Source organism: Oxyura jamaicensis, chromosome 3 (genome assembly GCF_011077185.1).
Source record: "Oxyura jamaicensis isolate SHBP4307 breed ruddy duck chromosome 3, BPBGC_Ojam_1.0, whole genome shotgun sequence".
Lineage (NCBI taxonomy): Eukaryota > Metazoa > Chordata > Aves > Anseriformes > Anatidae > Oxyura > Oxyura jamaicensis.
In genome coordinates this window covers 55,591,723-55,619,652 of record NC_048895.1, presented here as the reverse complement: position 1 = coordinate 55,619,652, position 27,930 = coordinate 55,591,723, and the positions used below count along the sequence as shown (strand labels likewise).

At 43.2% G+C, this 27,930-nt stretch overlaps 1 protein-coding gene and 1 long non-coding RNA gene across 5 annotated transcripts in view; both read left to right on the top strand.

Moving 5' to 3' along the window:
* Positions 1 to 27,930, top strand: part of PHACTR2 (phosphatase and actin regulator 2) — a 135,625-nt gene that overhangs the window by 9,655 nt on the left and 98,040 nt on the right. Inside the window, exon 1 of one of the 4 annotated variants that reach the window (XM_035320108.1) lies at positions 18,640 to 19,163. The exons of the other annotated variants lie outside the window; for them this stretch is intronic. Coding sequence (XP_035175999.1) covers positions 19,151 to 19,163 — 13 coding nt within the window. The 5' untranslated portion in view covers positions 18,640 to 19,150. Of the gene's footprint in view, positions 1 to 18,639; positions 19,164 to 27,930 lie in introns of those variants that run through there. 4 annotated transcript variants of the gene reach the window in all.
* Positions 19,243 to 27,813, top strand: LOC118163481. The gene is made up of 3 exons (XR_004749074.1): positions 19,243 to 19,514; positions 20,748 to 20,791; positions 27,491 to 27,813. It is a non-coding gene; the product is annotated as an uncharacterized LOC118163481 (long non-coding RNA).

The following is a 27,930-nucleotide window of genomic DNA, read 5'->3' as shown; positions in this document are numbered from 1 at the left end:
CTATCAGGCTGATAGACCTCGGGGTGAGCTCGGGGCTTCAGACGTGCCGCAGGCCCTTTTTTGACTCCGTGTCAGAGCTCTCCAGACCATCCCCATGCCCTGGAAGAAAGATCCTCCCCTTGCAGCTCCCACGAGGATGCCCAGCACCAGCCTCTGGCCGTGGGGCAACGCCAGGAGGCGGCAGCTCTGCAGCTTCGCCCGTCCTTGGGCTGTGGGGTGGCACATGATCTCGAGATAGCAAGGTCATTGCCTAATAGCAAGCATGGCAGCTACGCTGAAATGGCTCCCGACTCACACTAGGTTAAGTAAAATGCCAACAAAGCCACATTTTTACAGTGTCTAATATTGCACAGTTGCCACTGTCTTGAAAAGGCGGAGGGAGCACCTCTGACAGAGTGAGTGATGGGAAGATGTCTGTAATGAGTTTTCTGAATTCAGGGCAAGACAGACCCATCTGTCTTGGTCTCAGTGTCTGTAGTCCATAGGAAGAGTTTCTTTACTATTTTTTTCTTATGTCTTCCATAGAGTTTGTAATTATATTGCCTGCTTGGGATGTTGTTGCACTTTGGTGGAGAAGTTGTCATTTATTAAAACTAGAAATCCTCTATTGCAAGAAGCACACGAGCTGGTATCAAATAAGAATAACTCCATGGAGCACACAGATTTTGCAACTTTATTGCATTATTTCATAAACTCTGTGGGGAAGAAGATTCTGGTTGCCCTTGTTCTAGGCCAAGACTGGCAAAGTGGCATGAGCACAGACAGGGCTGTGTAGAAAAGAGATTTCTTGGGAGTGGGATTTATTGGGTTGCGAAATAATCTCCTGGGAGAACCAGGGAAAGCCACCCTGCTGGAGGCACTCAGTCAGAACTGCAAATGCTTTTTAAAATATGTTTTAAAAAATGAACCTGTCTTCCCATCTGTGGCAGGGTGTCCTCTCCACCTATGAAGGGTGTTCCCTCCTCCTTAAGGGCCAAGGGAAGGAAATGAGAAGGGAAGAAATCTTGTGGAGCAGCCAAGGAATAGCAGACAACAAGATGAGAGAAAGGAAAGGGCAAAACCAGAGGAAATTCACCCTCTGTGTTTTGAAGAATTATGTTACACTGATCTTTACATTAGGATTAAGATAAACATACATTTAAATGATTTTAAATGGATATTTAGGATGTTTAGATGAATTCTAGTCAACAGGATCTTGGCAGCGAGAAGTCCATTGAATAAATTCTGTCTGTCTTCTAAGCCCATCACTAATTTTAAAGACATGATGCCAAGTAACTTCATACTTCTGCTTTGGTTAATTTGTCTCACGTATACCCCATAGGGGAAATAAGCCCCAGAAAACTAAACTTTGTACGTATTACGCCTGAAGTAAATGAGGTTTGATGCAAAATGTTTTTGTACAAACACTGATTATCACAACAATGAAGGAGACAAAACCCAGAAAGAGCTCTGTAAATGGCAAATGTGCATCTGTCTCAGACTCAGGATTAGATGCTCCAGATTATGCACATTTATAAAAAGGCTATGAATTTGAAAAATGCATGCAAATAGTTTCTGATACTAATCCTTTTAAATGTCAATAAAAGCTATCAGAATATGCATACCTTCCAATAGGCCTAATCTCCATTTTTTCATGGGAGCTTAATCTTCTCAAAACAGAGTTGTCGCAGCAATAGCTTTCATGTTTGGAGGCAATTTGGGATTACTGTGGAAGTGATTTGGCCAGTGTAGTAATTGTGTTCAGGAGAAATCAGAAGCTAGTTTCCTTCGCATTTGCTGGATGCCAAATGTCTGTGTGATTCATTCTGATGCTGAGGACTCCTGCAGCAAAGGCTGGGGTGTTTCAGGGCACCAAAACTCCTTGCTAGTCTGTCTAATGGCATGTCTTCCCTTGGTGCTGCTCTACAGAGTGCAGTTTCCCAAAGCTTACTGCTCTGAGCCCAGGAATTCAGAACAGCACTGAACATAGCCCGAGTGGTATGGATAGTGGCATTGAAAAACTTTGATACACACCTGCAGGGCGTCATATAGTAGAGGAGTATATTTTACACGTAAAATTGCAAGTATGGTTTCCTCTGTCGAGAACTCAGGATATGCAAGGAATAAGAGTGCACTAGGTGTGCCCTGTCCATAGTCAGTGTCTTGGTATGACGATGTGTGTTTATGTGAAGAATGTAATTAACCACCCTCAGTTCAGCCCAGTGCATTTAAATGCCATTTGTCTAAGTGACTGAAGTGTAAACATCGAGCTGCCAGACTGGTAGGGCCTTGCTTTCCCTGCTAGAAAATACAAGTACGTATCACAGGTGAGGAAGGACTCCATTGGTACCGATCAGGCATCTGCAAGAGAAAGGCTGAAGGCTGCTGCATGGCCCCTTGTTCCATTAGGGCAGCAGGTTTTGGTCACTGTGCTTTGAGACTGCCACTGAAGGAGAAAAGGCTGAGCACCCACTTCCTTTCCCCCCTCCAGTCCATGCTGGCATCTTCTCTCTGATTGCAGTGTATATGGTGTAGCATTAGTATGTTACATGGACATTTTGATCCCCCAGCTAATGCACCGGCTTTGAGAAGATGAAGACCCAGTGCTTTTAGCAGAGCACTCCTCCAAGGAGCATGCAGCTCGGGCAGTGGCAGCGTGCCAGCCTGCCCCAGACAGACCTTCACCGCGGCTGCCACCCACCCACCCACTGCCCGCCTTCAGCTGCTGCACAGCCACCTCCTTGTACCCCAGCAGGATGCTGCTGCTGAAGGCTAACACAGTGTTTCTGTGCTTGAGTTTTCATTAAGACTTCCCAGAGTTTCCTGCTGTTTTGGTTGGGCTCTGACAGTCGTCTCCTCAGCTGTTGTTTTTAGTGGCTGCTGGGCTTCTTTGCTGCAGAAAACTTCTGAAAACATGAGCCCGTCATGCTCAGGCAGTCAGAAATTAGAAGAAAGAAACATAGAAATCTTCTTCTCTTCTCTTCTCTTCTCTTCTCTTCTCTTCTCTTCTCTTCTCTTCTCTTCTCTTCTCTTCTCTTCTCTTCTCTTCTCTTCTCTTCTCTTCTCTTCTCTTCTCTTCTCTTCTCTTCTCTTTTTTCCATTTCAAAATTAAATTATAATATGCTTTCTAGGTAATCCTCATGTTTCTGGAGGCCTGATTCATGCCCGTACACTTGTGGCTGGCAGTGCTGCTGTAGTCTTCAAGGGGCTGTGGCTCAGGCTGCAGCTTTAATCCCAAATAAGGCCCTTCACAAAGCTTTACAAAGACAAGGTGACTTGTAGCTCAATGCCACAGTCCTTTGGGAGGCTGTTTTGTTTTGTTTCATTTCCCAGTTCCAGTCTATTGAGAAAGTGCTGATTTGAATAGACATGAGAAGTATTAAGACATTTTGTGATCGCCCAGGCTTAGCAATGGTTAAAATAAACGTGCCATCCTAAGTACTGGGAGATTGTTTTCCAAGGGAAAATAAGCAAGGAGCAAGTGGAAACATCTCTAACCATTTCATAGAAGGTAATGCTATAGAGCAACTTCTAACTTCTTTGTGTGAAAGCCCCATGAAGGTACACCTGAGGATGTGGGGTATCCAGGCAGCTTAGCTTCATGCAAGAGGGTTTCCTTGTGGGATGAGAGCCCTGCCTGGGCTCCTTGTTATCTTGCTAAGGACCAGGACAGAGTGGAAATGTTTGTGGTGCATGGAGTTACTCCCACCTCTCCTTCCTGGGAGTAGGACTGAGGAGAGAGTTGGTTCTCTTCTTTGGTAATCCCACCATTGTGTCCACAAACAGAGCAAGTGATTTTTTTATTATTATTATTATTTTAATATATCTCTCTTTTTTTGGCTAGAAAAATCATTTTTTTCTCTTCTACCTCTTCCATTTTATCCCCAGCAAGCCACCTTTTGGTTCTTCTCCCTTGGTGCCTGTTCAGTGGAAAACCTTTATTCTCCAGACCTGTTGTATTGCAATACCCGATGAGTATGGAGGTAGTGGGGAAAAATAATTGCTCACCATCTAGCGTTGGTTACTGCAGGAGCCCATCTGCCTGCAGAGCTCATGTGCTGAACCCTTACTAGCTCTGCCTATCCATGGAGATGAGGAGAAAAATGGTCCACGGCTCAGGATTTTCTGAACAGCCTAAAAGCACTGTGCCTACAACAGAAAACAGTGAGTGAGAAGGTAATTGCTTTTAAACACTTGGTTTGCATTAAAGTAAGTTATGGAAGAGAGTCTCACTCGTATGAGTGATCTTTTTTATTTCTCCCTATGCAGTGAATGTATAAAGCTCTTTCACCTATCCAGCTCCTCGAACCCTCCAGCTGCAGGGCTGGCGGCCGGGGGACAGCCGTGTGCGGCTGCGGGTTGGACCCGATGATTTCTTGAGGTCCCTTCCAGCCCCTACAATTCTGTGATTCTGTGACTGATGTCGCAGGGCCAGCAGGCAGCTGCTGCATGGGGCCGGCACGCTAGATGGGGCGGTTGTAATGCCAGATCCCAGCCCTTCCCGCGGCGCGGAGAATTTAAAATGTTGGGTTTGCTTTTGTCAGTGCACAAAGCCTTCTGCAGCAGCATTAAGAGACTGCTCAGAGCCGGCTTTGTTTCACACCTGCGCCTTTCTGGATGTCCTGACAGAGCCTTTATTAGTTTTGGTGTCATTAAATGCTAACTCAGCAGTCTTTAAAGGCATAAAACCGGAGTGCGATAGGATAGCACGGCACTGTTTTACACTTCCTGAAGCTCCCCCCCCCTCTTTTTTTTTTTAACCTTCTTTTTCTTTTAAGCAACAAAATGTATATTTATTTAAACAATACAAAATGTTATCATCAGTCATCTGCTCTTCGCTCAGCCGAGGTAATGCTGCCGGCTCGGCATTATCGGTTGCAGTGGTGAAATGGGATCTCCTTGCAGCATTGATTCTGCTGTGCTTTGGTCCAGGCTTGCGGTTTCTGTATTGATCCCTCAAAGAAACTGCTGAGGAGCAGGTGAGCAAGGTCTGTTGTCTGTGCTGTTTGGGAACTAACAGAAGCTATTATTCTTGGTGGGAAGCCTGTTGCACACATGGACATTGATCCATTATGAGAGAAGTCTGCTTTAATTAGAGCCACGTTTTCCAGTATTCGTACAGAGTGCTTCGACCCTGCTCCACAGCAAGTTCATAAATGCAGACTTTCAGGCTGAGTTGTTCATTTATTATGTAGTCTTCTGGAAAAGAAACCATTAAAAAGAATCAGACTAAAATTTTTGTACGTGCTGAACTCCGAAGTAGTCTTTTCTAAAATGAAACTCAATGGGATCTATAAGATGTATTCAGAAGTACATCCTTAGACTTTGGTTGGCATTGTGCATGGAAGCAGATGCTGCTCAGCTTGGTGCTTTCCTGGCCTGCTAGAGATTTAAACATTATTTATGCAGCTCTAAGGGCAGATGTAGAATCCCTTAAATGAAAGATCCTGAAAATAGGAATTCCTTCTCTCAGCCTGGACATTCTGGAATCGGAATGACTTTCCCCAGAAGCATAAAACAGAAACATCCCTCATTATTTGCAATTCAAAAACAATTTCATGGCTGGGAAAAAGAAAAAATAATATTAAAAAAAATAATAATAATAACTTTTTTCTTTCTTTATTCTTGGAGGAGGATGCCCTGTCTAGGTTTTTTGCTTTTTAGGCTGTCTTTCATGATAAACACCCTGGCAATGTTAAGAGCTTCACGTACAATTGATAATTATCAAAGATAACATCAAAATATTCATGTATGCTAGTACATGTGCAGCAGAATTTTATTTTCTATGAGAAAAAACAGAAGTATAAACACTAAATATGACTACAAGTAAACAAAGACATTTTCCCTTGTCATATCCTTATGCTTTATTGTTTTCCAAATGAAACATAAAAAGAACACTCTTACTAAATTACCAAATTGTCTCTCAATAATTTATTCAATATTGGCTGAAATGATCATGAAAATGTCTTAGTCATTTTTCACTGAGTCAATTTTATAGAACGTACTCCATGTCCTATAAAATGATGGCATTATAGTAGTACAAACAAAATCAGAAGTTCAGTAAATTATATCTGTAAGTTCTGGCCACGTCCCACAGAGTTCTACAGATCAATATAACAGGAAAAAATAATTAAAAAATACTTTAAAAAGAGGTGCCCTTACAGTATCTCTTATTAGCCAGGTTTTGTTTGAGTACAAGCATCTAGCAGTCATACACCTCCAATCACCCCCCAAACAGCCATTGCAGCATTTACAAGGCTAGTGAGCCCCAAATCCCTCACCCCACAGCAACCACAAGAAGTGCTTTGTGTCTTTCAGCTCCAGCGTCTCAAGAACAGACAGGACTGCTGCTGGCTTTCTGAAAGCTTTGGGGCAGGCTGTATTGCTAGAGCAGCATGGTGAGAGATCTTTGTGTCCTGGACTCTGGTGGAGGAGGCATGGTGTAGTTCCGTCCAGGTCACAAAGTGTGTAGTTTTTACGTCAGGACATAACAGCATAGTTGTTTCTTTACTGATTTGAAAATTATGCACCAACTTATTTTGGATTCAGACATATCCTTGACCTAAAGATGCAATAAATAAGGTGGCCTACTTCACTGCTTGTTGCAGCCTTAGGACGATGTAGTATCTGAACGCTTCCTTTTACGTTAACTGTTCAAAATGCTGCCGAAGTGATTTAATTCTTGATATGGACATAAAAGCCTGTTGGAGACCTATATCAGAGAATCAGCATGTTCTGGCTAAGCAGATTAGAAGGTTTACCTATTGCACCCAACTTTTCTGTCGTCAAATATAAATGTGATAATTGCATTTGTAATATGACGGTCTCTTTGTGGACCGGTCTAGTCAGATATATGTATATATATATAGTTTGCTTGGTTGCCTTTAAACATCATTGTTTTCCAAATGAAGTACAGCAAAATGAATACCAAGTCACTAAAAACATAAAATACCTGAAATGTTATAGGTCTAGTATAACTGTGCAGAGGATGACTGGACTGCATGTCTGATTTCTCACATGGATAAGCAATTGGCAAGATTGGTCCTTTATATCATACGGGCTCGTTGAAATATGCAGGACAAGCACAATCTTTTTCGATCAACCTCATCTGTGCCAGGGTATCTTGTAGAGCACGTGGCAGCAGCTTGAGAAATTATGTTGTCTCAACTGATTTTTGTTTGCACTCATCATAACCACTTAATTTATGTTGTTTTCTTTCCCTGTATTTGCTGGGCCTCTCTATGGGTTCTTATGCTTACTTTGTAGGATCTTCAGGGACAAGATGGATTGTTGTTTTTTATTGATCTCTCTACATTAATCAGAACCTAGTACTGGGAAATTCTCAACCTTGTTGAATAGGCCATGCTATTCCTACCACAAATTAGCTGTAGTAAATTGGCTAATCACTGCCACTGAAAAGAGGTATGAATTCATGAAAAACTTGATGAAGCCCAGGAAAAAATCCTGTCCTGGTAACTCTTGTTCTGTACTTTCATAGGTCTTTATCAAAACAGTAGAATAATCACTAAACATTAGTCGTTTGGGATTTTTTTTTTTTTTGGGGGGGGGAGTAGGGATGGGAATGGGAGTGAGTAGGGTGTGAAGAAAGCTTCTCTGCTGCAAAGAAGAGTATTCCTTTGTAAAAGGTGTGTTGAAAGGGGGAGTGGGCAGGCATATGATTTACCACCATGTTTCTATGTGTTAGCTGTAGTGTTTCTACAAAGCATTTTTTCAAACATGTTTATTTTAAGAACAACCTGGATGTGTTGTTGTTTCCATGTAGGCAAGCCATGACCATGTCGGCACAGCTGCAGCAGACTAGCTCACTGCATGGACCTAGGTCACCTCCCTCAGCTCATAGTGGTGGCTCGTTAGGGTGATATCCTACAAATAATTGTTGCTTGGCAGTGCCCTGGTCTCAGTGTGGTGTTTTGTAACAAAAGGTGGAGACCAGTTACACTAAATTTAATCTCAAAAAGGTCCCAGAGTGAGATATGTTGAACTGAAGACAATAAAGTCAATAAATATATGAGACCATGTGAGTGGTAACTCCATTCAATTCTCTACTTTTGGAGGGTTAAGTAGCCTACTGAAGGAAAACACTAGATGTATCTTGGTTTGATATGTCTTGGCTTCAAAAGGGTTTTGAGACTGCTCCACAGGACTGCGTTTTACTGATGAGCTAAGGAAACATGGCCTAGATGTAATCTCCATGAAGTGGGTGTACAACAGTTTGATAAACTTCTCTCAAAAATATTTCTCAGTGGTTTTCTGTCAGATTAAAAGGGCATCTCAAGCAGAATCTTGCAGAGGGCTCTCCTTGACCCAGTTCTACTCAATATTTTAGTTTTGATTTGAATGTTGCAAAATTTGCAACTTTTAGCAAGCCAGAAAAGATGCAAGCACTTGAGAGGACAACACTGGGAGTCAAAGCAGTAGTCGCAAGCTCAAACAATGGGGTAACGCAGCTTTCCATTAGCTGGTCTAGTTCTTCTTTGGGCTGATTTTTGTGTAAAGCATTATCAAAACATCAGTAAAATTCCAACACGCTTGAAAGATTAATCACTGTCAAGTAATTTGTGCCCAACAGTAAGGTTTTGCATGGATTAGAATAAACATGTCTGAAAAAAAATGCTTTGGAGAAACACAGAAGTTAACACATAGAAACATGCCGTTTCAAGCTTTCATTAAAACTCTTGGGGTTCATGACTCTCCAACTTGAAAACTGTGGCATGAGGGGGCAAGCAAGAGTAGAAGGTTTGGGAGGTTATGGCTATGTATGATCATGCCACATACCCACACTGTTAAACAGAAAGCAAATTATATAAAGGGAATTATAGAAAGCCAGTGTGCCTGTGCTTGAAAACCAAGATGGGAAATTGGGAATAAAAGAAGAAACAATCCCCATTGTCCATACTGACTGCAATGACAAAGGAAAAAGGTATTAGCAGTGAAATAATTAGCTATTTCAAATTCATTACATTTTAATAATTCAAACATTATCAATAATGCAGGTAAAAAGAATATTTTAAATATATTTTTTGCCAGGCTCTCTCTATAATATTCTCCTCCTCACTGAAACAAAGCAGATTATGCTTCTCACCACCCTGCAACGTAAAGAGAAGGGCAATAAAGAAGGGCTCCAAAATGCCTAACCACCTTTTGTAACAGTTTAAATGAGCTTTTCCATATTGCTCTCAAGAGGGCAGCTTTCCCTGCATTTCTAAATGTGCTCTCTGGGTAGATTCAAGCAGCCAGTTCCTGATGAAATTTTGTTATTTTTAGAAATAAATGAAGCAGGATACATCGTTTTCCCTCCTACACCTTTGTTGATGCCTTAATATAAAGACCCGTGTTCAGAAGTTAATTACAGCATCCTAGATTGCGCACCAAATAGGCACTGCAACGGCAAGTGGGTGCTATTGTAACGGGAAAATAAAAGGAACAATGCCGTACAAATGTCACTTTGGAGTTCTTTTTAGGTCTGATTACCACCCCAGGAAAACAGTACTGGCTTGTTTGCCACAAAAAGGATTAAACTGCCTCACATGACACTCCGGGAATGGATGCCCAGGTGAAAGGCGTATTACGGTAAACAGGGTATTTTGGGTAATAGCTAAGGAAGGAAAGAAACATCACAAACCAACTTGCAATACGTATTTGGCCCCTTTTTGAACTTTTATGCAATCTTATACACTGTTTCACGTAGGAGAATGAATTGTTAGTAGGAACAGGAATCACTTTGGTTTCTTCATCTGTTTGTATACCAGCCCCTGCTTCCGTGAAGACAGCAGGAGTCAAACAACAGGGCATAGTTTCATTGCTCACAGCTCAGTCTTTTTTTCAGCTGGCATTTGGTGAAGAAGCTCTCCTTAGATTTGCTGGGGGGATGTTTTCCCACAGTTCCCCTGGCTTCACTGTGGCCTCCTCGGTGAGTTTCTGGTCTTTCTGCCCTTCTTACCTGGACACTCATGATTTTGAGCAAAGTAGCATTTTCCCCCAATGTTTTTAACTAGATTTATAACATCTGTAACATGCCATTGAGTTCATCATGATGCTCCTCTAAGCAGTGGAAGCTCTCATGATGTATTACCAACAGTTACCCTCTGCCTCCGTGTGCAGCAGAATGCTGTGAGAGTTTTGACTCAGGATAAAAAGCTTCAGCTGCTGAACTATCAGCGGTACTACCTGAAACAGCTGTGAGGGGTCATTTTTCTTCTGACACACTGGACAAACACGGTCTGTTGACAGTACGGCCTATGGTGACACAACCGCATCCTGAGCTGGAAAATATTTATCTTGTCTGTTCTTTCACCAAAAGCAAATTGTCGCTAATGCATATTTCCCCAACACCTGAATATGGCACGCTTCCAGCTTGGCAATTTGTCTGATGTGCTTTGCTGATACCAGTTTTGCTCTGTTTGTTACACACGTTTTGCAGTAAGTCCTGCCAAACACATTCAATATTAAATCATAATGAAAATAACTAATGCAATTAACTAGCCTTTTTCAGGGCAAATGCATTTCTTATAAGAACTGCAATATACCTGCCCTTTCGTTACCTTTGAGGTGCATTTGAACATCTGCTTTGTTGCTGGTTTTGGAAAATCACCAAGTTGTGAGAGGTACAGCAGTCCTCTATGTGGTACCTAAAGCAGTGAGGACAGGTGTTTAGCAAAAGTGAAAGAGAACAGACACTTGTATGACTAACAAGAGTTCTGAGGGTTAAGTAACACATCCATCAACAGGCAATCGATTCACCACACTTTCTGCGCTTGAAAAGTGGAGTCAATCTCTGACTATTAGTCATTGAAAAAGTATCCTCTGGTGCAAGTGCAAAGCACCTTGTACTGGCAGTATCTGGAGCCGTGATGCTGGTCTAGACGGGTCCCTCGAGGAGGTTGATCAAATATAGGAAGTTCTAGTGCATAAATATCTCACTTTGCTTCAGGAAACAGCAGGTGAAGCAGACACAGGGAAAAGCATGAGTGTTTTGTTTCAGGTGTCTCTGCAGGCATGATGTAGATAATCCACATGGTTCATGGGCATGGTTCACAGTTACACAGCCCATTCAGCTCGTGCTCCTGCCCATGTAGGAGGAAAGCAATCCTTGCAAATCCATGGAAACTCAGCGGCTGTAGTGATAGTAATCCTAAACTTGAACAGATGAGACGTGAGTCTGTCAGACCTCATACGGACACCGGTTGCTCAGACAGATGCCATTACTTGGACTTTATGTGGGTAGAATGAATCCCTTCCATGTGGAAGAGAAGCTGCAATTAAGGGAGAATGCAATTCTAGTTCAGAAGTATAGAAAGCAAATTCATATATAGTGAGATATCATTTAAAGTTATTTAGGGAGACACACTCGAGCAGGGTCCTTTGCTCTGCTTTGGTTAAGTCCTCCTGCCATTCGCTTGTCCCTAACATTGCAGAACATCTGGCAGCACAGAGATGCTCCTTCATTTAATGGCTACTTCTGGCTGATGGGCTTTACTATTTTCAAGTACAGAATGGAGTACAAAAGCCAAACCTTAGCAGCGAGAATGATGTGATAACTAGCTGGACTTTAGGGGAAGAGATAGTAAGGAAACAAGCTGAAGTTATGGCTGTCCTTACTCGATCTTGTTAAGTGTCTCCTCTGGTTGTTTCTAATTTGTGTTTGTTCAAATTTGTCTCATGAATAAAGTTATAAAACACCAAAAACCTCCAAAAAGGCAGTCAGATTTGTCTGGCAAAATGTACAGTGCATAATGTACAGACCATTCACACTAGCTGTTATTCATCAGTTTTTGAAAGACTTCTTTTTCTCACTCAGTATTTATTTGATGATTTTCCTAAGAGTGGTATTTGACATTTAAGTGATAATTGTCTAGCTGTCACTTGCCTAAATTTTACTCCAAGTGGGAGAGAGGGATTAAGCCAAATGTCAATATATATCTCAAATAACTCTTCAATTCCCTTGCTTGAGTCTTTCTTCTTGCATTTTTACTCATACTCCTATCCTTAACACAAACCTGACCACATGTTTTATGTGCAGAGATGAAGTCGTGGCCCCACTAAAATTGAAACGTTGGTGCTGGCTTGACTGTACTTGGGATCTCACCTCAGCTCCTCAGACCAGGATATATTGTCTCTCCTTAGTTTCCCTTTACTGAATTATCTGTTCACACATTTCAAGAGAAAATGGAAAGAAAACTACATACATGTCTCTCAGTAAGGTTAAATTCCCTCTCTTTTTACTGTACATAAGATTACAAGAGAGAAATCAAAACAAAAAAAAAAAAAAAAGAGGAAAACTAGTGAGCAGAAGCTGAGAATAATGTCCCAAGATAAGGAGCAGGGTAAAAATGTTTGTAAATCTATGACATGCAGTCATTAAGGCATGATAGAAGTCTGGTAGTTAATTTCAGCAGGGATAATGAAGACTGGTCTTTTTACATAGATTCATAGCACCAATGACAGAGGGGTTATTAGGTCTGATTCGTGCAATGCAAGCCCTTAAATTACTCTCATTTACCTTTCTGTTGAGCTCAGTAACTGCTGTTTGATTGGCGTTATCCAGAAAGACACCCAGTCACAATGTGATGATCTCCAGAGACAGAAAACCCACAGATAGCCTTGGTAGCTTAATCACATTTGCTGTTGCAATAGATACTTGCTTTCAAGTATCTACTTGATAGCTATCTACCTGCCTGTTCTCGGTTTCCAGCCATTGTTTCTTATTGTGACTGTCTCCGCCAGACTGAACGTCCTCTTTTTAACCTGGTACTTTGTCCCTTATGACGCAAAATACTTGTTTGCTTCCTACATTGCAGCAGAAGCCTGCAGCATCTATGTTCATCTATGTTCACGTCCTCACCCAGTCAAATGCTGAGAGCGGCTGTTGTAGCCGGAGCTTCAATTTTGCCTCTTTATGCAAAATCTGTCCAAATACAAATATTGCATCTAGCCAAATACCACGACGGTTTCAGAACATTCAAAGATGTTCATGGATTTTCAAAGCCAGAACATTGGATAAACAGGCTTGATAATTGCCTAGTCCAGGTGTGGGAAGCTTGCAGCCCATAAAATGGGCTTTGAGTCCAGGATTTTGTTTCACATTGTACATATGGATACAGATTTTCTACTCTTTCTTATTACTGGATAACACTGAGGATTATATCAGCCCTCTCCTCTACAATTACGCTCAAAATTCTTATTTTGCCCTGATTTACCCTGTTTCCTGTGCCCGATTTAGGCTGGCACTCTGGATAGCAAAGGCCAAGCTCTGAGGTAAGGCTTCTGTTGAAGCTCATCTCTGTTTCCATAGGAATTGCAACATGTTTCAGTGCACTTGTTTGTGATATTTAAAGAGAAAAGGAGAGAGGCTATTTCAGTTTGCTTGACAGAATTCACTTATGTGAGCAATATGTTATATTAACAGATGAACACCAATAACAGAGATTATAAATATCTGTCCAGATCTTGCAGTCTTTCTCGCAGAAGAACACGATATCCCTAATTCCTCCATAGCCATTCAATTTTTCCAAGTCATTTCCATTCTGGGGAGATGTCAAATAGCAAACAGCAGGACATTTGGTTAACACATTGCAATTCTCTGGAAGATGTGGCCATCTGGGGCCCATGCACCCTCCCTCCCCCCAGCCCTGCCCGGGCATGCTGGAGGCTCTGAGGAGCTCGGGGTGCGTCTGTGTGGGTGGGAGATGGAGACAGGGCAAGAAGGGTAAGTGCTGCAGCAGCCATGGCTGTCCGAGGGGGAGGAGACGGCATGGATGAGTCTGAGCATCCAGGCGTTTTTACCAGCATGTCAATTAACCCTGTCTCTGAGTAGATTTAATTGGACTCTGAAGGCAGCCAGTCTGCCAGTAGTTCGGAGCTGGTTTAAGGAGCAGTAAAAATGTTGGAAGCCATGAGCTGGCTTGTTTCTGGGGCTCCCCTTGCCAGCTGAGCAGCCGTATCTGTGGTCACACAAGCAGGTCTTTCAGTTTTGGTTATGTCAGGGTGTGGAATAACTCGATAAAGCATATCCAGCTCCAGGAAGTCCTCTGCAGGTCTCCCTGGCTGGGTGGGCAGCGAGGCAGATTCTGCCTGATGCCACAGAAGAATCAGTGGGAAAACCAAAGGAGAGAAACAGGTGCTTGTTTTTCCAGAAATTTTCAGCAGTGGCTTGTTCATTGCAAATAGATGCTATATCTGGAAGAGTAAAAGCAGACACATACTGCACTTCTTTCTAGGTGTGTGTTTGTTAGAGGCAGCAATTCAGGAACAACTTAGAGTTTATTTAAAGAATGGAGCCTTTAGGGGTGTTCTTCTTGTCCTTGCCTGTATCTCCTGCTGAGCACCCCACTTCACGACATGCTGAATTCTCCTTCTCAACCTCACCCCGTGCCTCTGCTTTCCCCTCCCACCGCCCCCGTGCCTCCCTCCACCCAGCCTTTCCCTGCTCTCCCTGCACCATGCGCTGCTGTGCCAAGCCCCTTCCTGCTCCCTCTGCAAACCCATCTGTGCTGTGAAACTCCCCACCTACAAAGACCACACGCTGCTGTCTGGATCCCACTCTCTTCTTGTTTTGTATCAGTTTGAATCTGTTGGCTTCAATGGTGTTGCTTCTCCCCTTGCAGCTTGAAGCAAGAATCACAACTCTCTATCTGGCCGGGCTGTTCAAGGATAAAATCTTCCTGGGGAATAAAAGGCTACCATTGTTTTCTCAGCAACATAAACCTTCCTCTGCACTTAGAGCCACGTGTTGTTAATCAGCGTTTCCAGGTTGAACTGTAGCTTTTTCCCAGGCAAAGAGCATCTTGTTACTGTCCTGCTCTCAAACTCTTCTGTCTCAGTGAGGTGGGGGAAAGGTGTTCGCAAACTCTCCTCCCACTGACACTGGGAATTGTTGCTGAGGCCGGACCTGCCATGTCACAACCACAAACATGTCCCTGGCCCTGGGAAATGTGCTCCAGGTACACCACAACATCACAGAATCATCTAGGTTGGAAGAGACCTCCCTGTACTGCAGGTACACAGGTTCGCCGCTTCCCCAAGAGGCTCTCCCTGAATATGCCAGCAGGGAGATAGTTCTCATATACCTAGAGCCTGAAAAATGGGAGTCTAATTACTGTGTTATCAGGATGTTCCTAATCATGAGTTTTGGTGCATTGTACAATGCATTCTCTTGTGGTTAGTGGCAATCTTGGTTACTGGCTGGGAGATTGGAATTTGGCTATAACAGAGCCCATTCCTCTACCTTCAATCCATCAGAATTCCCCCTCTCCCCCATGAAACCACCCGCTGTTGGCAAAGAGCAGGATGCTTCACAGGAGGAAACACCTCTTGGAGGGACACGCATCCCTTGTACTGAGAGGTCGTTGTCCTGAGACTTGGATACCCAGAAGAATCGCATGGAGCTGTGTGTTTAGAGAGTTGGCGTTGACTATAAAAACCCACAGCATCTAAAAACAAGGACAGCTTCTCCCAGAGACACCTGCACGATGGTTTCTGCGTGGGAAGAAACAGACACAGTGAAAGCGAAGTGCAACATTTTGCCCAAAATGGCATCTTACCGAGTCAGAGCTTCGCAGTGACAGATCTGCGCCCAGCCAAGCCAGCTTCTACATTTTCTAAATGTATTCTCCGGCGCCTTTGTCATGATTGGAAACACCACAGCTGAAGCTGTGCATCGATTCTGTGGGTTTGACAACCTAAAGTGTTCTTGATGGCCGTGCGGCGAGGTATCTGTTTACCCTGCTTTCTCTATTTGCTTCTTACCTGGGCAGATTGCTGAGCCTCTGTGAATCCTCATTGATTTTCCTGGGAGCAAAATGTCATTACTGCAGCGGGCTGCGCACATCAGGTACATTGAAGAACGGGATCATTAGGGGGCTGTGTCATTAGCTGCGCTCCTAATGTACTCCACAGTGCTTTCTTCTCGAGGAGGTGGCACTGATTATCCGAGCTGCCTGCCTCATCTTCTCTCAACACGGTACCACTGGGTCCTGCACGGCCTCTGGCGTGTTTATCCCCACACAGCTCAGGTGCAGGGAGCGAGCAGGGTACACGGTGTTCCTGCGGGAGGTCGGATGCTGGAGGGACCTGCACAAAATCACTCAGGAAGTCTGTGGCCAGGCGAGGAATTGAGCCCAGGCCTTAAGAGCCCATGGCTGAGATGAACGGTGAGGCAGTGCCACCTCGTAGCTGGCGGAAACTGTGACACGGGTTGGTGGAGCGTGAGGTTTTGGGAAGCAGAGCAGAGCTGGTCTCTCAGTCCTTACCCAAAACTGTCCCATGGCAGACTGGGTATTGTGGTATCATGCCGCTATGGATTGTGACAGGGTTGCTCTCTACTCAGAGTTTAGTTTATGCCTGCAATATATGCATATTTGGCTTTTAAATAGCAATCACAGCCTGCTATTCAACCCCGCCCAGTATCTGTATCTTTCCTTTGCCTGTGTGCAGTCAGGGAGATATGGCTTTGGTCCAACAATTGCATCTGATCACACACATCTGTTAATTCCTATTCAATAATCTAATTGCCTACAAGAAAAGAATTGCCGTGTGTTTTGTAAAGTTTTCTATTTTTGGAAAGTTCCTAGTGAGATATTTTATGTTCAGACAGCAGAGATATAGGTCACAAATCATATTAAGTTTCCATTTTTAGTTATCTTTCAAGAGTTAATAACATTTTACTTGTCACACAGCCCTGATAAAGCACCCAAACTCATGGCTTATCAAGCTGTTGCAACTGAGACTTCCCACACCCTAGTTAGCACCTTGCAGTCCTGATCCTCAGCTGACCTGAGGCTGTGACTACATCTGAATTGCATGTCAGGATGGGGTCTGGGCACACATTATCACCTTCCAGGGCTTCTTTGGAAGGAAACGTGTGTGTGTGGGCAGGAAGGGACATGTGGTGTGCTCCCACGGGTCTTCTTGTCTGCGTGGTTGGGGGTCCAGCACCCTGAGGGACACCATGAAGCCCCTCTGCCCTGCAGGTGAGGTTCAGCCATGGTGCACACACTGGGACCTACCTGCTACATAGAAATTGTCACCATCCAGAGCTCTTCGTTTACCTGAGCTCTGAGTAGGTGCAGCTTTGCATCTTCCCTTGGGCTCTTGGGCACTGGCTGTTGCCCACCTGTATCCCCAGCCACCAGGGTCAGGACTAGTTTTCTCCATGGCCCGGTGCATAGTCCAAGTGAAACTCACAGCAGATTGGTTCAAAAACCAGCCCCTCTCGGTTTTAACCATCACAAAACATGGTCATACTCACTAGGATTTAAGATGCTTGCATGCCCTTCAGCCCTGACATGGTTATGAAACTGGATTCATCTACCAGGTGGGCATCTTGCCACCTCTGGCTTAGTGCTCCTGTGCAACCAGATTTCATCAGGTGCGCCTAAACCAATAACCTGGACTGTCACATTAATCAATTGTCATTAACCGGTACAGGATCCAGCAGGCGAACAAGCTCCTTATTGGTCATTTTTAACCTCTTGCATCGGTATGGTTACAGCTATCCGAAACACATACCAATGCAACATGCTCATGATAGCTTCTATTTTTTTTATAAGCTCTTTATAAGCCACTTATAAATAGAACCTTAATATGAAGTGTGACAGATTTCTAGTCTTTATTCTCTCCTTAGCCCTCCAAGCACTTCCTTTCTGTAATACAGAATATATCCAGCGTGCCCTAGATATTCTCCATTCTTGCTGATGACTTTAGCTCTCAACCATTGATTCTCTCCACTGCTTTATCAGTGCAAATGGATCAGGGCTGCAACTGTCTTTTCATTTAACATTTAGAAAGGACAGATCAAAGGGGCAGTGAAGGGGTGATGAATGGAAGATGTGTTTTGTTGCCCGTGTGATGCTGAGGTTGACGGGTTTCATGTAAATATAGTACAGACACAAAAATCTGTATTTCATTTCCATTGCAGAAGAGAGAATTGGAGTAGCTGAGTGAATTAGTTAAAAGAAGGAAAAAAACATGGTGAGGACATTGTGTGACATTTATGTAGTGTCAGTACTTCGTGACATTCTGTTTCACCAATGAACTTCACCAAATTCAGTGTATAATGGTCACCCTGTCACCACTGGGCAAACAGTGGCACCCAATGCCCAGTTCAGGGCTACACAGAAAATCAGTGGCAAAAGGGGATGGAGCCCACATTTACTGTAGCCTCCAAGTACTGCTTCTGTTCACCCTCCGCTGCCAGGAGAGAGATTTTTTATTAAAATAAATTACCTTTTTTTTTTTTTTTTTTTTTTCATTTATAAGGAGAAGACTCTAGAAGTGTATGAAAGAAATGTTTAGAAGTCTATTCTGGTTTTGTTTGTTTTTTCTATGGGGGAAAATTCTGTGCATCAGAGACTTGTGTGGTGCTGAAAGTTAAGAAGTAATACCTGTTCACCTCAGCATACGTTGTTCAGATTTTACTGAGCCTAGTCCCTTCAGTGTGTTTTTGCTTTACCATTAAAACAAGCAAAGCCCTGTTGTTTCTCTTCACCCTTTCCTTACGTTTAGCTACGAACAGTGTAATGATGGATGTCTTGAGACAATTAATAGATTGGCAGGCAGTTGCAGATAAGCACATCTTCAGTTTCTCATGAACCACAGAGAACATCAGGTGCAGAACTTGTAGGAGTTAAGGCACAGCCACAGCTGGGGGCTGCAGACTGTAATCTAACCTAACACTTTCTCAGTCATAGATTCCTTCCCCTTTATTTCCTTGAAACTTTTGCTGTTGCGTCACTGATAAATCATAGCCCTTTGCTTTGTAATAGATCCCCTTTTTATTTAAAGTTTTGCCTCCCTACCCATTAAACATATCCTCATTAGTGCTGCTTTTACTTTTCAGAAACGTATATTCAATATTACAGGCTCGGAGTTCTTTTGTTTTCTCCCCGAAGAGGTAAAACCCTGGGGGATTTAAGTATCTACTTGATAGGCTCACACAATCTTAATCAGCCTATAATGGAGCTAATGGCTGTTTGTCATCCTTGGAGATATAAATTTCCTGGTGATGTCTACTGCAGTCAGTGCATGAAGTATGCTCTGACTGCCAGCAAGGTCTAATAACCAGGAGAAGGGCAGCCAGCTTCAGCAGCGAGAAGGAGACCGTACTGGCTGCTTTTCTGGGGAACTCTGCTTTTTCAGTGCCGAAGGGGGGAAAATGGATAATGCTGGTAAGTGAAATAAAACAGATCTTCCTTCTTAGCGGAGCTACGGGGCTCGTTTTCCTCCTCTCTCACTTGCTGCAGGAGATGTGTTTCTTTAGCCTTTAGCTCCTTCTGTTTCAATGTCCTTTATTAGAGCAAATTTCTATGTGTAAAATGTGACACGCTTAAGTTTTTAACCCTTCATCAGTCAGCTTTTTCTGTTTTAAGTCTGTTTTTCCTTGAAATGTGATCAAAACTGTAATGTAGGGTCTGCCTTAAGGTTTTCGGTTTTGTTTGAAAAGCTGTATGCAGGAAATGTGGAAGGAATGGGAAATGCATATAGCTGAGTAGGAAAATATCTTCCACGGACTGCAATAGGTGTATATAGGTAACTAAAAAAGCTGACCAAAAGTGGATAGTGCGTATCTCCTACCTGCGTTATTTTAAGCTGCTTCTATTCCCTCTATATACTAGCTTGCTCTCTCTTATATTTAGAACATAAAATACTGAATGCATTTGCACTTCTTATTGTTTTCTTTGATGTTCCAACTTTAGATCATGCATTTTCATGCCAAATAATGTGCTGCATGGTTTCTAAGGAGGTGCACACAATGCCAGCATTGCATATGTGATGAAATGGGTTATTTGCATTTCCCTCTTGCAATACCTTGTATCCCTAAGCATTACAAAAAGTGCTTTTTCTGATGGACGTTTTGCATGTGGTTTTGACTGCTGTAAAACTTGAACATGTCAGTGTCTCAGTGATTCACTGATAGTAGGACAATTCGTACTGGGATATAGAATTTGCAGGAGACTCAGTGACCTTTGAAACCTGCTCCAGTCATCAGATTTGTCTAATGTTAACCTTAAAAGTGGTGGTCACCTCTACAGTGTATGAAAAATAATTCTGCCGTAGATTTCAGAAGTGATACTATGAGTGCAGCTTTTTAATTTTATTTTTTCATTATTATTTTTAAAATCATCTAATAATAGGAAAATTCTTACCTATATCAGCTCAGCTGTCCAGGTCAATCTATCTTAGGTGTGTTGTTGTCAATCTCTATGACAAACAAATTCTTGCTATTATCTCTATAAAATGCAAGATGGGGGAAAAAAATCCCTTTTCCTGAAATTAAAATATTGGCATCATGGAAAATTACATTGCTGGTACCTGTGAGCTCAAAAACTGACTTGGTCCTTGTATAATGTTCACTTCTGTGAAGTAAGATGAGGAATACTCTTTGTGCTTGGTGCTTTGGCTAGCTCCTGAAAAGACCTAACCTAATAAATGCTAACTACGTGTGTTTGATATTCCATGACGAGGCAGAATTTTCCAGTTAGAGGGGAAGGATCCCTGTTCTCCAGCACAGAATGCCTTTGGGCAAGAGATACCCTAAGCAGTTAATTCCTCCAGGTTTTTAAACTCTCCAGCATCAGCAACTAATACTATGGAAGTCTTGACAGAGCTATCACTTTAATCCAGCTATAAGGATCTGCTCTGGAATGAGTCACTCTAAAGGCCATTTTTTTTGGAGGGGGGGTGAAGAGGGAAGCTAGTATCTGAAAACCATAGAAACAGATTTTCCTATGCATTTTTTTTTTTCACCTTAGGAAGATTCCACTTTCCTTGAGGTCTGCAAAGTTTGGAAGCTTAAGTAAGTAAGGCTTTGCCCTCTGCACAAGTTTGCCAACTACTTGCAAAGCCTCTTATAAGGCCAGTTTGAATATCTCCAGATTTATTTATTTATTCAATTTTGTGCAGAAACAGTTACTGATACTGTTTTGTTTTTTTTTTAAGAAAACAATTTATATACAGTTGAACTTAGTTAAAATAATGGAAGAATAGTTAAGGACTAGGTAAGAAAACACAACAACTGGTGGCAGTAAGCCTCACCAAGAAGGTCAACTAGTTCCCAAAGCAACTGCAGAAAAACTTCTAGGGCAGTTGACCCTTAATTGCAACCAAACAGAGCTGGGTGCCAGCACGGGAAGTGCACAGCTGGCACCTCTGTGGACCTGGTCCATTCCCCCCTTCATTTCACAGGGATGCCTTGTGCTGAAATCTGGGCATTTACCAGTTGGTGATCAAACAGAAAGGAGCGGGATATCTGCAGCCCTAAAACTAACTGCCCCATTAGTTTGTTCTCCAGTAGCTCGCCAATTGAAACGTAAACATGCCAATGTATACAGACTGGATTACCTGCCTGGATTCCTCTTACAGAGATGCCATTTCTGGCAGCACAGAACTGCAGACTCCTAGCTGAGCTGCACGTTCTAGCCACCGAGTGTCAGAAATAACAATTTAGCTATCGGTGTCAGTGAATCAGGCCTTTGTTCATCATTCATCATGCTGCCAAAGAGACTTTCAGAGTCAGACCATGGATAATTGTTGGGCAAAACTCCCTGCTCAACATAGCAGAAATATCTCTGTAATTCATCAGTCATATTCTGTGCCATCATCAAAATCATTTTTCTGGCCAAAACAGTTATTTAGAAAGATCAGTGTTGCTAATAGGTCAGCTGATCAGGTCCATGCTATTTCATGGTTTCAGGAAACAAGGCTTTCATTTAAGAAGTCCTTTCATTTCAGTGCTGGATTGCTTATTTTTAATCCATGCCACTGAGACGGCTCCACACAACTGTTGTCTCGTGTGCTCTTTTAAAAGCCTTTCCTGGAATAACAATAAAATATTCATCAATCTGTGTATGGCACGGCAGGGCAGTTCTAGCGGCACTTTTTTGCCTGCTTTGGCAGCACTTGTCTCTGACACTTTGGCCGCAGGTATTCAGCTGTGAGACCGCCTGCTGCTGCGGGGGGGCATCAGCAGACCCCTGCCCACCTTCCCCAGTGGGTCCAGGGCTGCAGCTTTGCAGCCTGCCTCTGCTTCGATCCAGGCACACGGCTGAAGTCAGTAATGATACAACACTCACGTCAAAAAATAAAACAAGGGAGGGCTGGAAATAACTCTTGGGAAAGAAAGAGAATATAAAAGTAGCAAGAAACTTGTGTAGCAGGAAGAGAGGAGCTTGCGGAAACAGACGTGCTCCCAAGTGATGCTTTTTTTAGGATTTCCTGCCAGAAGGAGTGAGATCAGCACTATCCCTTCCCCCAGAGCTCTTCCTCCACTCTGTCCTGCCTGCCTGGCATCTCACCTTAAAGTAGATGAGTCTCTTGTGCTAGTTCATAACCACAAAGCATGCTAGTGTGAGGTGCCTGGGGGCAGGGGTTTGGTGGGGTGAGCCCCACCATGGTGAGGTGCCATGCTGTGCACGTGATCCTACCATCAGACAAAACCAGGAGGCCTTGTTTCATCTTTCTTGGGGGTTTACGTGTCGTCTTTGCACTTGGGATATTATTGTAGCAGTAATGAGCTAGCTGTGGTTAATTGTTACCCTGAATTATGTTGGCTCTATGGCTGGGGCTGCAGACTGTGCCTCACAGTAAATAAGCTGTTTTAAAGGGACTTGGATATTGAATATCCTATCTTTGATCCAATAGCACATCGAACTTCTTTGACCAGCAGTGAAATTTAGATTAGTCCACAGAAGCAAGACTGTACTCAATTGTGGTGGGGCAGGGTGAATAGCAAGTATCAGCTGAGCCTTCTTCTGCATGGTGGTACATGTCACAGGAAGGTTAGGAGACACAGGAAGCTGTCTACTGTCTGTAACTCCCTTGCTTCTGAATTAATGCATCATTTTTGTCTTTCAGTAAGTCAATAGGACTTATTTAGCATCCTTTAGATGTAGGAATGCCAGGATTTAAAGCTCGTTAAGAATTTGACATTACAGATACCTTGTAATGCCTTACCTGTATTTGTGGCAAACAGCAGACGTCTTATTAAAGTGTAAGGAAAAACATTCAGGTAGTTGCAGAGGAAGTTGAGATCTGGGATTCAGATTATGTTCCTGGATTTCTCATAAACTCACCGTGTTCAAAGACCAATGAAGAGCAAGCAGCCTGTATGCAGAATCAGCCAACCCAACATCCTCACCGTGTTCTCTAGGGTTCACGTGGTGCCCATAAAGGGCTCTGAAATCCTTTGGCCATCCATGGCTTAGGCTTGGATGTCCCTTGTCCCTTTCCATCCTTATCAACTTGGAAACCTGAAACAAAATCACTTGCTGTGCAGACATAGGCAATGTTACTATGGGTTTGCCAGCTCTTAATGCAATGACAACTCCAAACTCCAGCAGCAAAACCAGCCATGTCCTGCTGGCAGCTTCTGTTTTGACCTTGGGTAGTACCTTGCCCAAGTGACTTGTATGTATTCTTGTTTATTTTCTCTCCCCACCCCTCCATTTTTTTTCTTTCTCCAAGAGTGTCAAGTTGCTTTTGGAAAGCACAACAGCATCTCCTTCCTCTCCATCCCACACTCATACATAAGTTCACTCAGTATCTTTGAAAAACATGGTTATCAGTGAAGTCATGTTGACTTTTTTTGGGTTCGTATCCTGTTTGCTATAGATCACAAAATGGTTTTCACCCGGACAATAAAATACAGAGTGACGATCAGCTCTCTTACACTACACTGTGTGTCTTTATTTGCCTCCTGTTTGCGTTCATGGCCTCAGTTGAGGCAGGCGCTGTAGTGTGTCACAGGTCACCACCGTCTCCTAGAAAGCTGACTTTATTCCTCCTGTAATTTTAGAATAATACCCATGGCATATGTCCCTTTACCCAGAAGCTGGAACAGTACATTTATGAAGTCATATTCTTGGAAAATGTTTGTCAGGATTAAACTTTCCCAGTCTGTTTTCAAGTTGGTATTGATGTAGTCTCTGAGTAACTGTAGAAACTTGTGCAGGACTAAAGTGATGGTGCATCTTCTAGTGTAGTGATGGTCCACCACCTCTACTTAGAGTGGTTCTTGGGTAACCCTGTGGCCAGAAATGCCATGGTTGCACTGCACACTCATCATACTTCAGCAACAATTCCAGCCTCCACACTTCTTATAAAGAGGCCCCATGGACTCTGACTGTTTTGGAGAGGTGGTGGGATGCAGATTTCATTTTCTAACATATTCTGATTCTATTTCCTGACAAAAAGAGCTAGCAAGTGTAAGCCCATCAGGTACTGAGTTTGTACCTTATATTTACATCTACTGGTTTTGTGCTTTTTGGATAAATGCCCTCAGACCCCCCTGTTCTGAGCTCTGAATCATCACTGCCACCTGTTGTGAAGAAGGAAGTGTTGTGCATGGATGTAGAAACCCAAATTTGACAGGTACTGTTTCCTCATGCTTCCAGCAACAACCAGACCATTGCTGCAGGAGCCAACCATTCTGAGAGCACAAGGGAGCAATCAGGAGGAGGAAAGGTTGTGTTAAGAGGCACTGGCACAAATCATTTGGATAAAAGCAGCCTGGGCTCCAGGGGCTTGGAAGACCCCAAATTGAGGGACTTGAAGTTATCCACAAAGGGGAAAGCAACATCATGTGACCTAAAAGCAGGTGGCTGATAATAAGGATCCAGTCTGGTGCCGTTTAATCATCGTTCATTGTCTCTAGCTGTGAATCTTGTAGTAAATTCAATGCTTAATTATGGAGTGCCTTGCAGGGGTATTGCTTTGGGCTCTAAAAGCAGACTGGCTGGAATTCTACCAAAAAGCCCCCCCGCCCAGTGTTTAACCATTTTTTTAAATATATTTTCATATAAAACATTTATTAAAATTTCCTCCTGAAGTAAAATTGGGGAAAAAAAATAAGTAGCTTAGGACCGTAAGGCTGCCTTACAGCCTTCCCCCAGCAGGCACATGCCAGTCCCGAGCAAAACAGCCCAGCTGCTCTCATCCCCTTCTGCTGGCAGGATGGGCCCGATGAACCCGACCCTGGCCTGTTGGCAATGGGGTATCTGAGTTTCTGGGAACACATGGCTCAAACACTGATTTTTGAGGGTGGGATAAGGTCCCCGATCACATCTAGTTTTCATATAAAGCAAAAGGCCCAGGACAAACTGAGTTGCCCAGTGCAAATACTTAGTTATTTTTAGTTTGCTCAGCATCAATATAACATAACTACCCAAATTTAACTTATTATATGCTAAAATGCTTTAAAATAACTTTCTGAGTAGTACTAAGATATTTCATGATCATAAAGACCATTCCAGGGTCTTTACACTCTGCAGTGGGAGACACCTCCAGAAATAAGCCCCTAGTCTCTTGCTTGACCTGTGCTAGCAGAGCACAATTCCAACAGAATTCCACAGATTCCAAGACAAATGTGACAGCAGCTGGTATTGCCACAGGAGACAAAGTTGGGATGGATTCATCCTCACTGCAGCTCCTGCTGACTCACGAGTCCCTTCTGTCTTTCTCCCTGGGGCTTGAGGCGGTCCAAAACACGAGGGGTATTTGGTTACGGAGCCTCGCGTGGAAGCCATGTGGGGAGAGGAGCCGACAATATGGCTATCTCCAACTAGCAGAAAATGCATGCTGCTGGGAGCTGCTCGTTGGCATTTAGAGCATGGTCCAGCAATGCTTTGCTTTGCTGAGCTGGGGCCTTACTGCCAAAGGTCTGTTCATGCAGGAAGCCTACGGAGCCCTTGTGCATGCATGTATCGCAAAAATAGTGCGTGTATTTTCACTTCTTTGTTTGTAGCTGCAGTAGTTATGTCACCTCTTTCTTCTCTTCTCTGTTTCTGTTTTTGTTATTTAATATTATTAAAATAACTAACATGACGCATTATTCTGTTTTAATTTCAAATGAAATTTGGCAACTTCTAGCGGTGGGATAAGGTTTAATTGCTCTTGGCATTTTAAAGAGAGATGCAAATGACAAAGACATTAAACTGACAAATTATGACAGCTCACATAACACTTCTTTCAATGGATTTTTTCCATGCATTTTTAATGCCCAGAATAGTCAGCCCTAATACTACCATGTTTACAATAAATCATTATTCTAATGGAGACATTTTGCTTTGTCAGGCAATACACAATCAGCAGTTTTCAATAAAGAATCTGAAAACTGTTTAATTCTTTGACACAAACTTGTAAATGCCAGACAACTTAAAATTGGGGCCAACGTGCTGCCCTTAAATTGGGGTATTAAGAAATAATTAGAGCACAGTAAGGGCAGGTTGCCAAATGTAACTTTTAAATTCCCTAGTTCGTGTCACTTTGCACAGTGATTGTAATGTGTTATATGTCTTCTGGAAGGCATATGCATGCATTTCCTACAGGGCAGCTTAAGGTTTTGAGGGAAGCCTGCAAGACATCGAAGTGGCTGCTTACTTAGACGTGCGCGGCTTCAGGAGACGTAAAGCACTGCAGAATTTAGGAACAAGGATGGGCTGGGGCTTAAGGTGGGAATGGGAGCTGATAGCAGTCTCCACCTAGCCTACTTTTCCTACAAAGCTCAGCAATATTTTTTTCTCCTTCAGCACCCCATGTGGGCTGTCTCACGGTATTTGCAAGTTTAGCTAGCCTAGACAGTGGGGAAAAAATGCTTGCTTACCTACAAATAGGAGGCTCTGAGGCTGTGATGAAGTCTTGAGAAAGATTTTGGGATCCATCAAGGTGAACGATTTCCTTTGCCATGTCAGGAACATCTGAGGGTGATGAATATTATATTATTTTATTGTCCTCCCTTTCAAAATAATGCAACCTCTATTAATATTCATTGTTTTAGTGCTGGGTATTGAACCTTTAACACACATATTGCAGGAGCTGAAATATTTGTATACAGTGCTCTGGATTTTCAGTTAAATTTCTGTCACCTGGGCAGCCTCTGGAATTCCGTAGGTCCTGTGGGTACTTTTTCATACACTGTTCAGAAAACTTGCCTGCAAAGAAAGTTGGGTAGGTATAATATTGGCAAAGTAGCCAGACTGCTCAGCATCATGTAGAGTGTTATTTCAGGAGAAAGAATAGCCAGCGTCCTTCCCACCTTCCCACGCCAAAATGTTCCCTTCTCCCAGGGAGGGTTAAGAGAGAGGGTGGTGGGACCCCTTCCCCTCTCTGGTGGCTGCCGGCATTGCTCTTTCTTCTGCACTGTGTGTGAACAGCCTAATGACATGCCACTGGCGTGAGGGGGCAGATCGCACGACTACTGTTTAAAAGCACTTTTCTGAGAGTAGTGTTTTGCTGCTGCATTAGCAGTGCCGTGCGTGCGTTGGTAAAGGCTGCTTCTCTCTGCAGCCCTCTTACCTGTTGTGATGCTGTTGTCTACGTGACGCAATGCCTTGCTAATTCAGTGCCATGAAAAGCTCGACTGATGTAAAGAATGACCTGAGATAAGCTCCCTTACCGCTGCTGGCAATCACAGCTGGATTTTGTTGCTTTTTTAGTTTGTTTGTTTAAATTTTAAAAAGAACTTGAGGGCAAATTTAGCTTTTCTCATTCGTTCGTGCAGATGGCTCTCACCTGTTGGAGTTTGTGCACCTCTTCTGGATGTAGACAGGCTGTGCAGTAATTTCAGAGGACCACCTCAGGGTGAACGCCAGGTGAAGGCAGAAGTTAGCATCCTTCCTGTGACCAGCACTGAACCATGATTTTGAGGCATTTCTGCCTCTTGTGCCTGATCTTGGCTTCCTTTGCTTTGCCTTTAAGCTTTTTCACAGGTCAATAAATGGCACCTCAGGCTGCCAATGGAGAAGGTTGTCACTGTCGTGAAAGACAGCTGATGTGTGTTTGCCTGAAAAATCAACAAAAATAAACTTATCAGCAGAGTGTGGATGGAGCTGTGTGACCCCAGTCTCACTCTTTCTCCTCTTGACTTTTGCACCTTTGCCTGTTTATGGCTTAGGAAACACCTAAAGGCCCAGTAGGATGCAAAGTGTCTGTTGCCTGCTA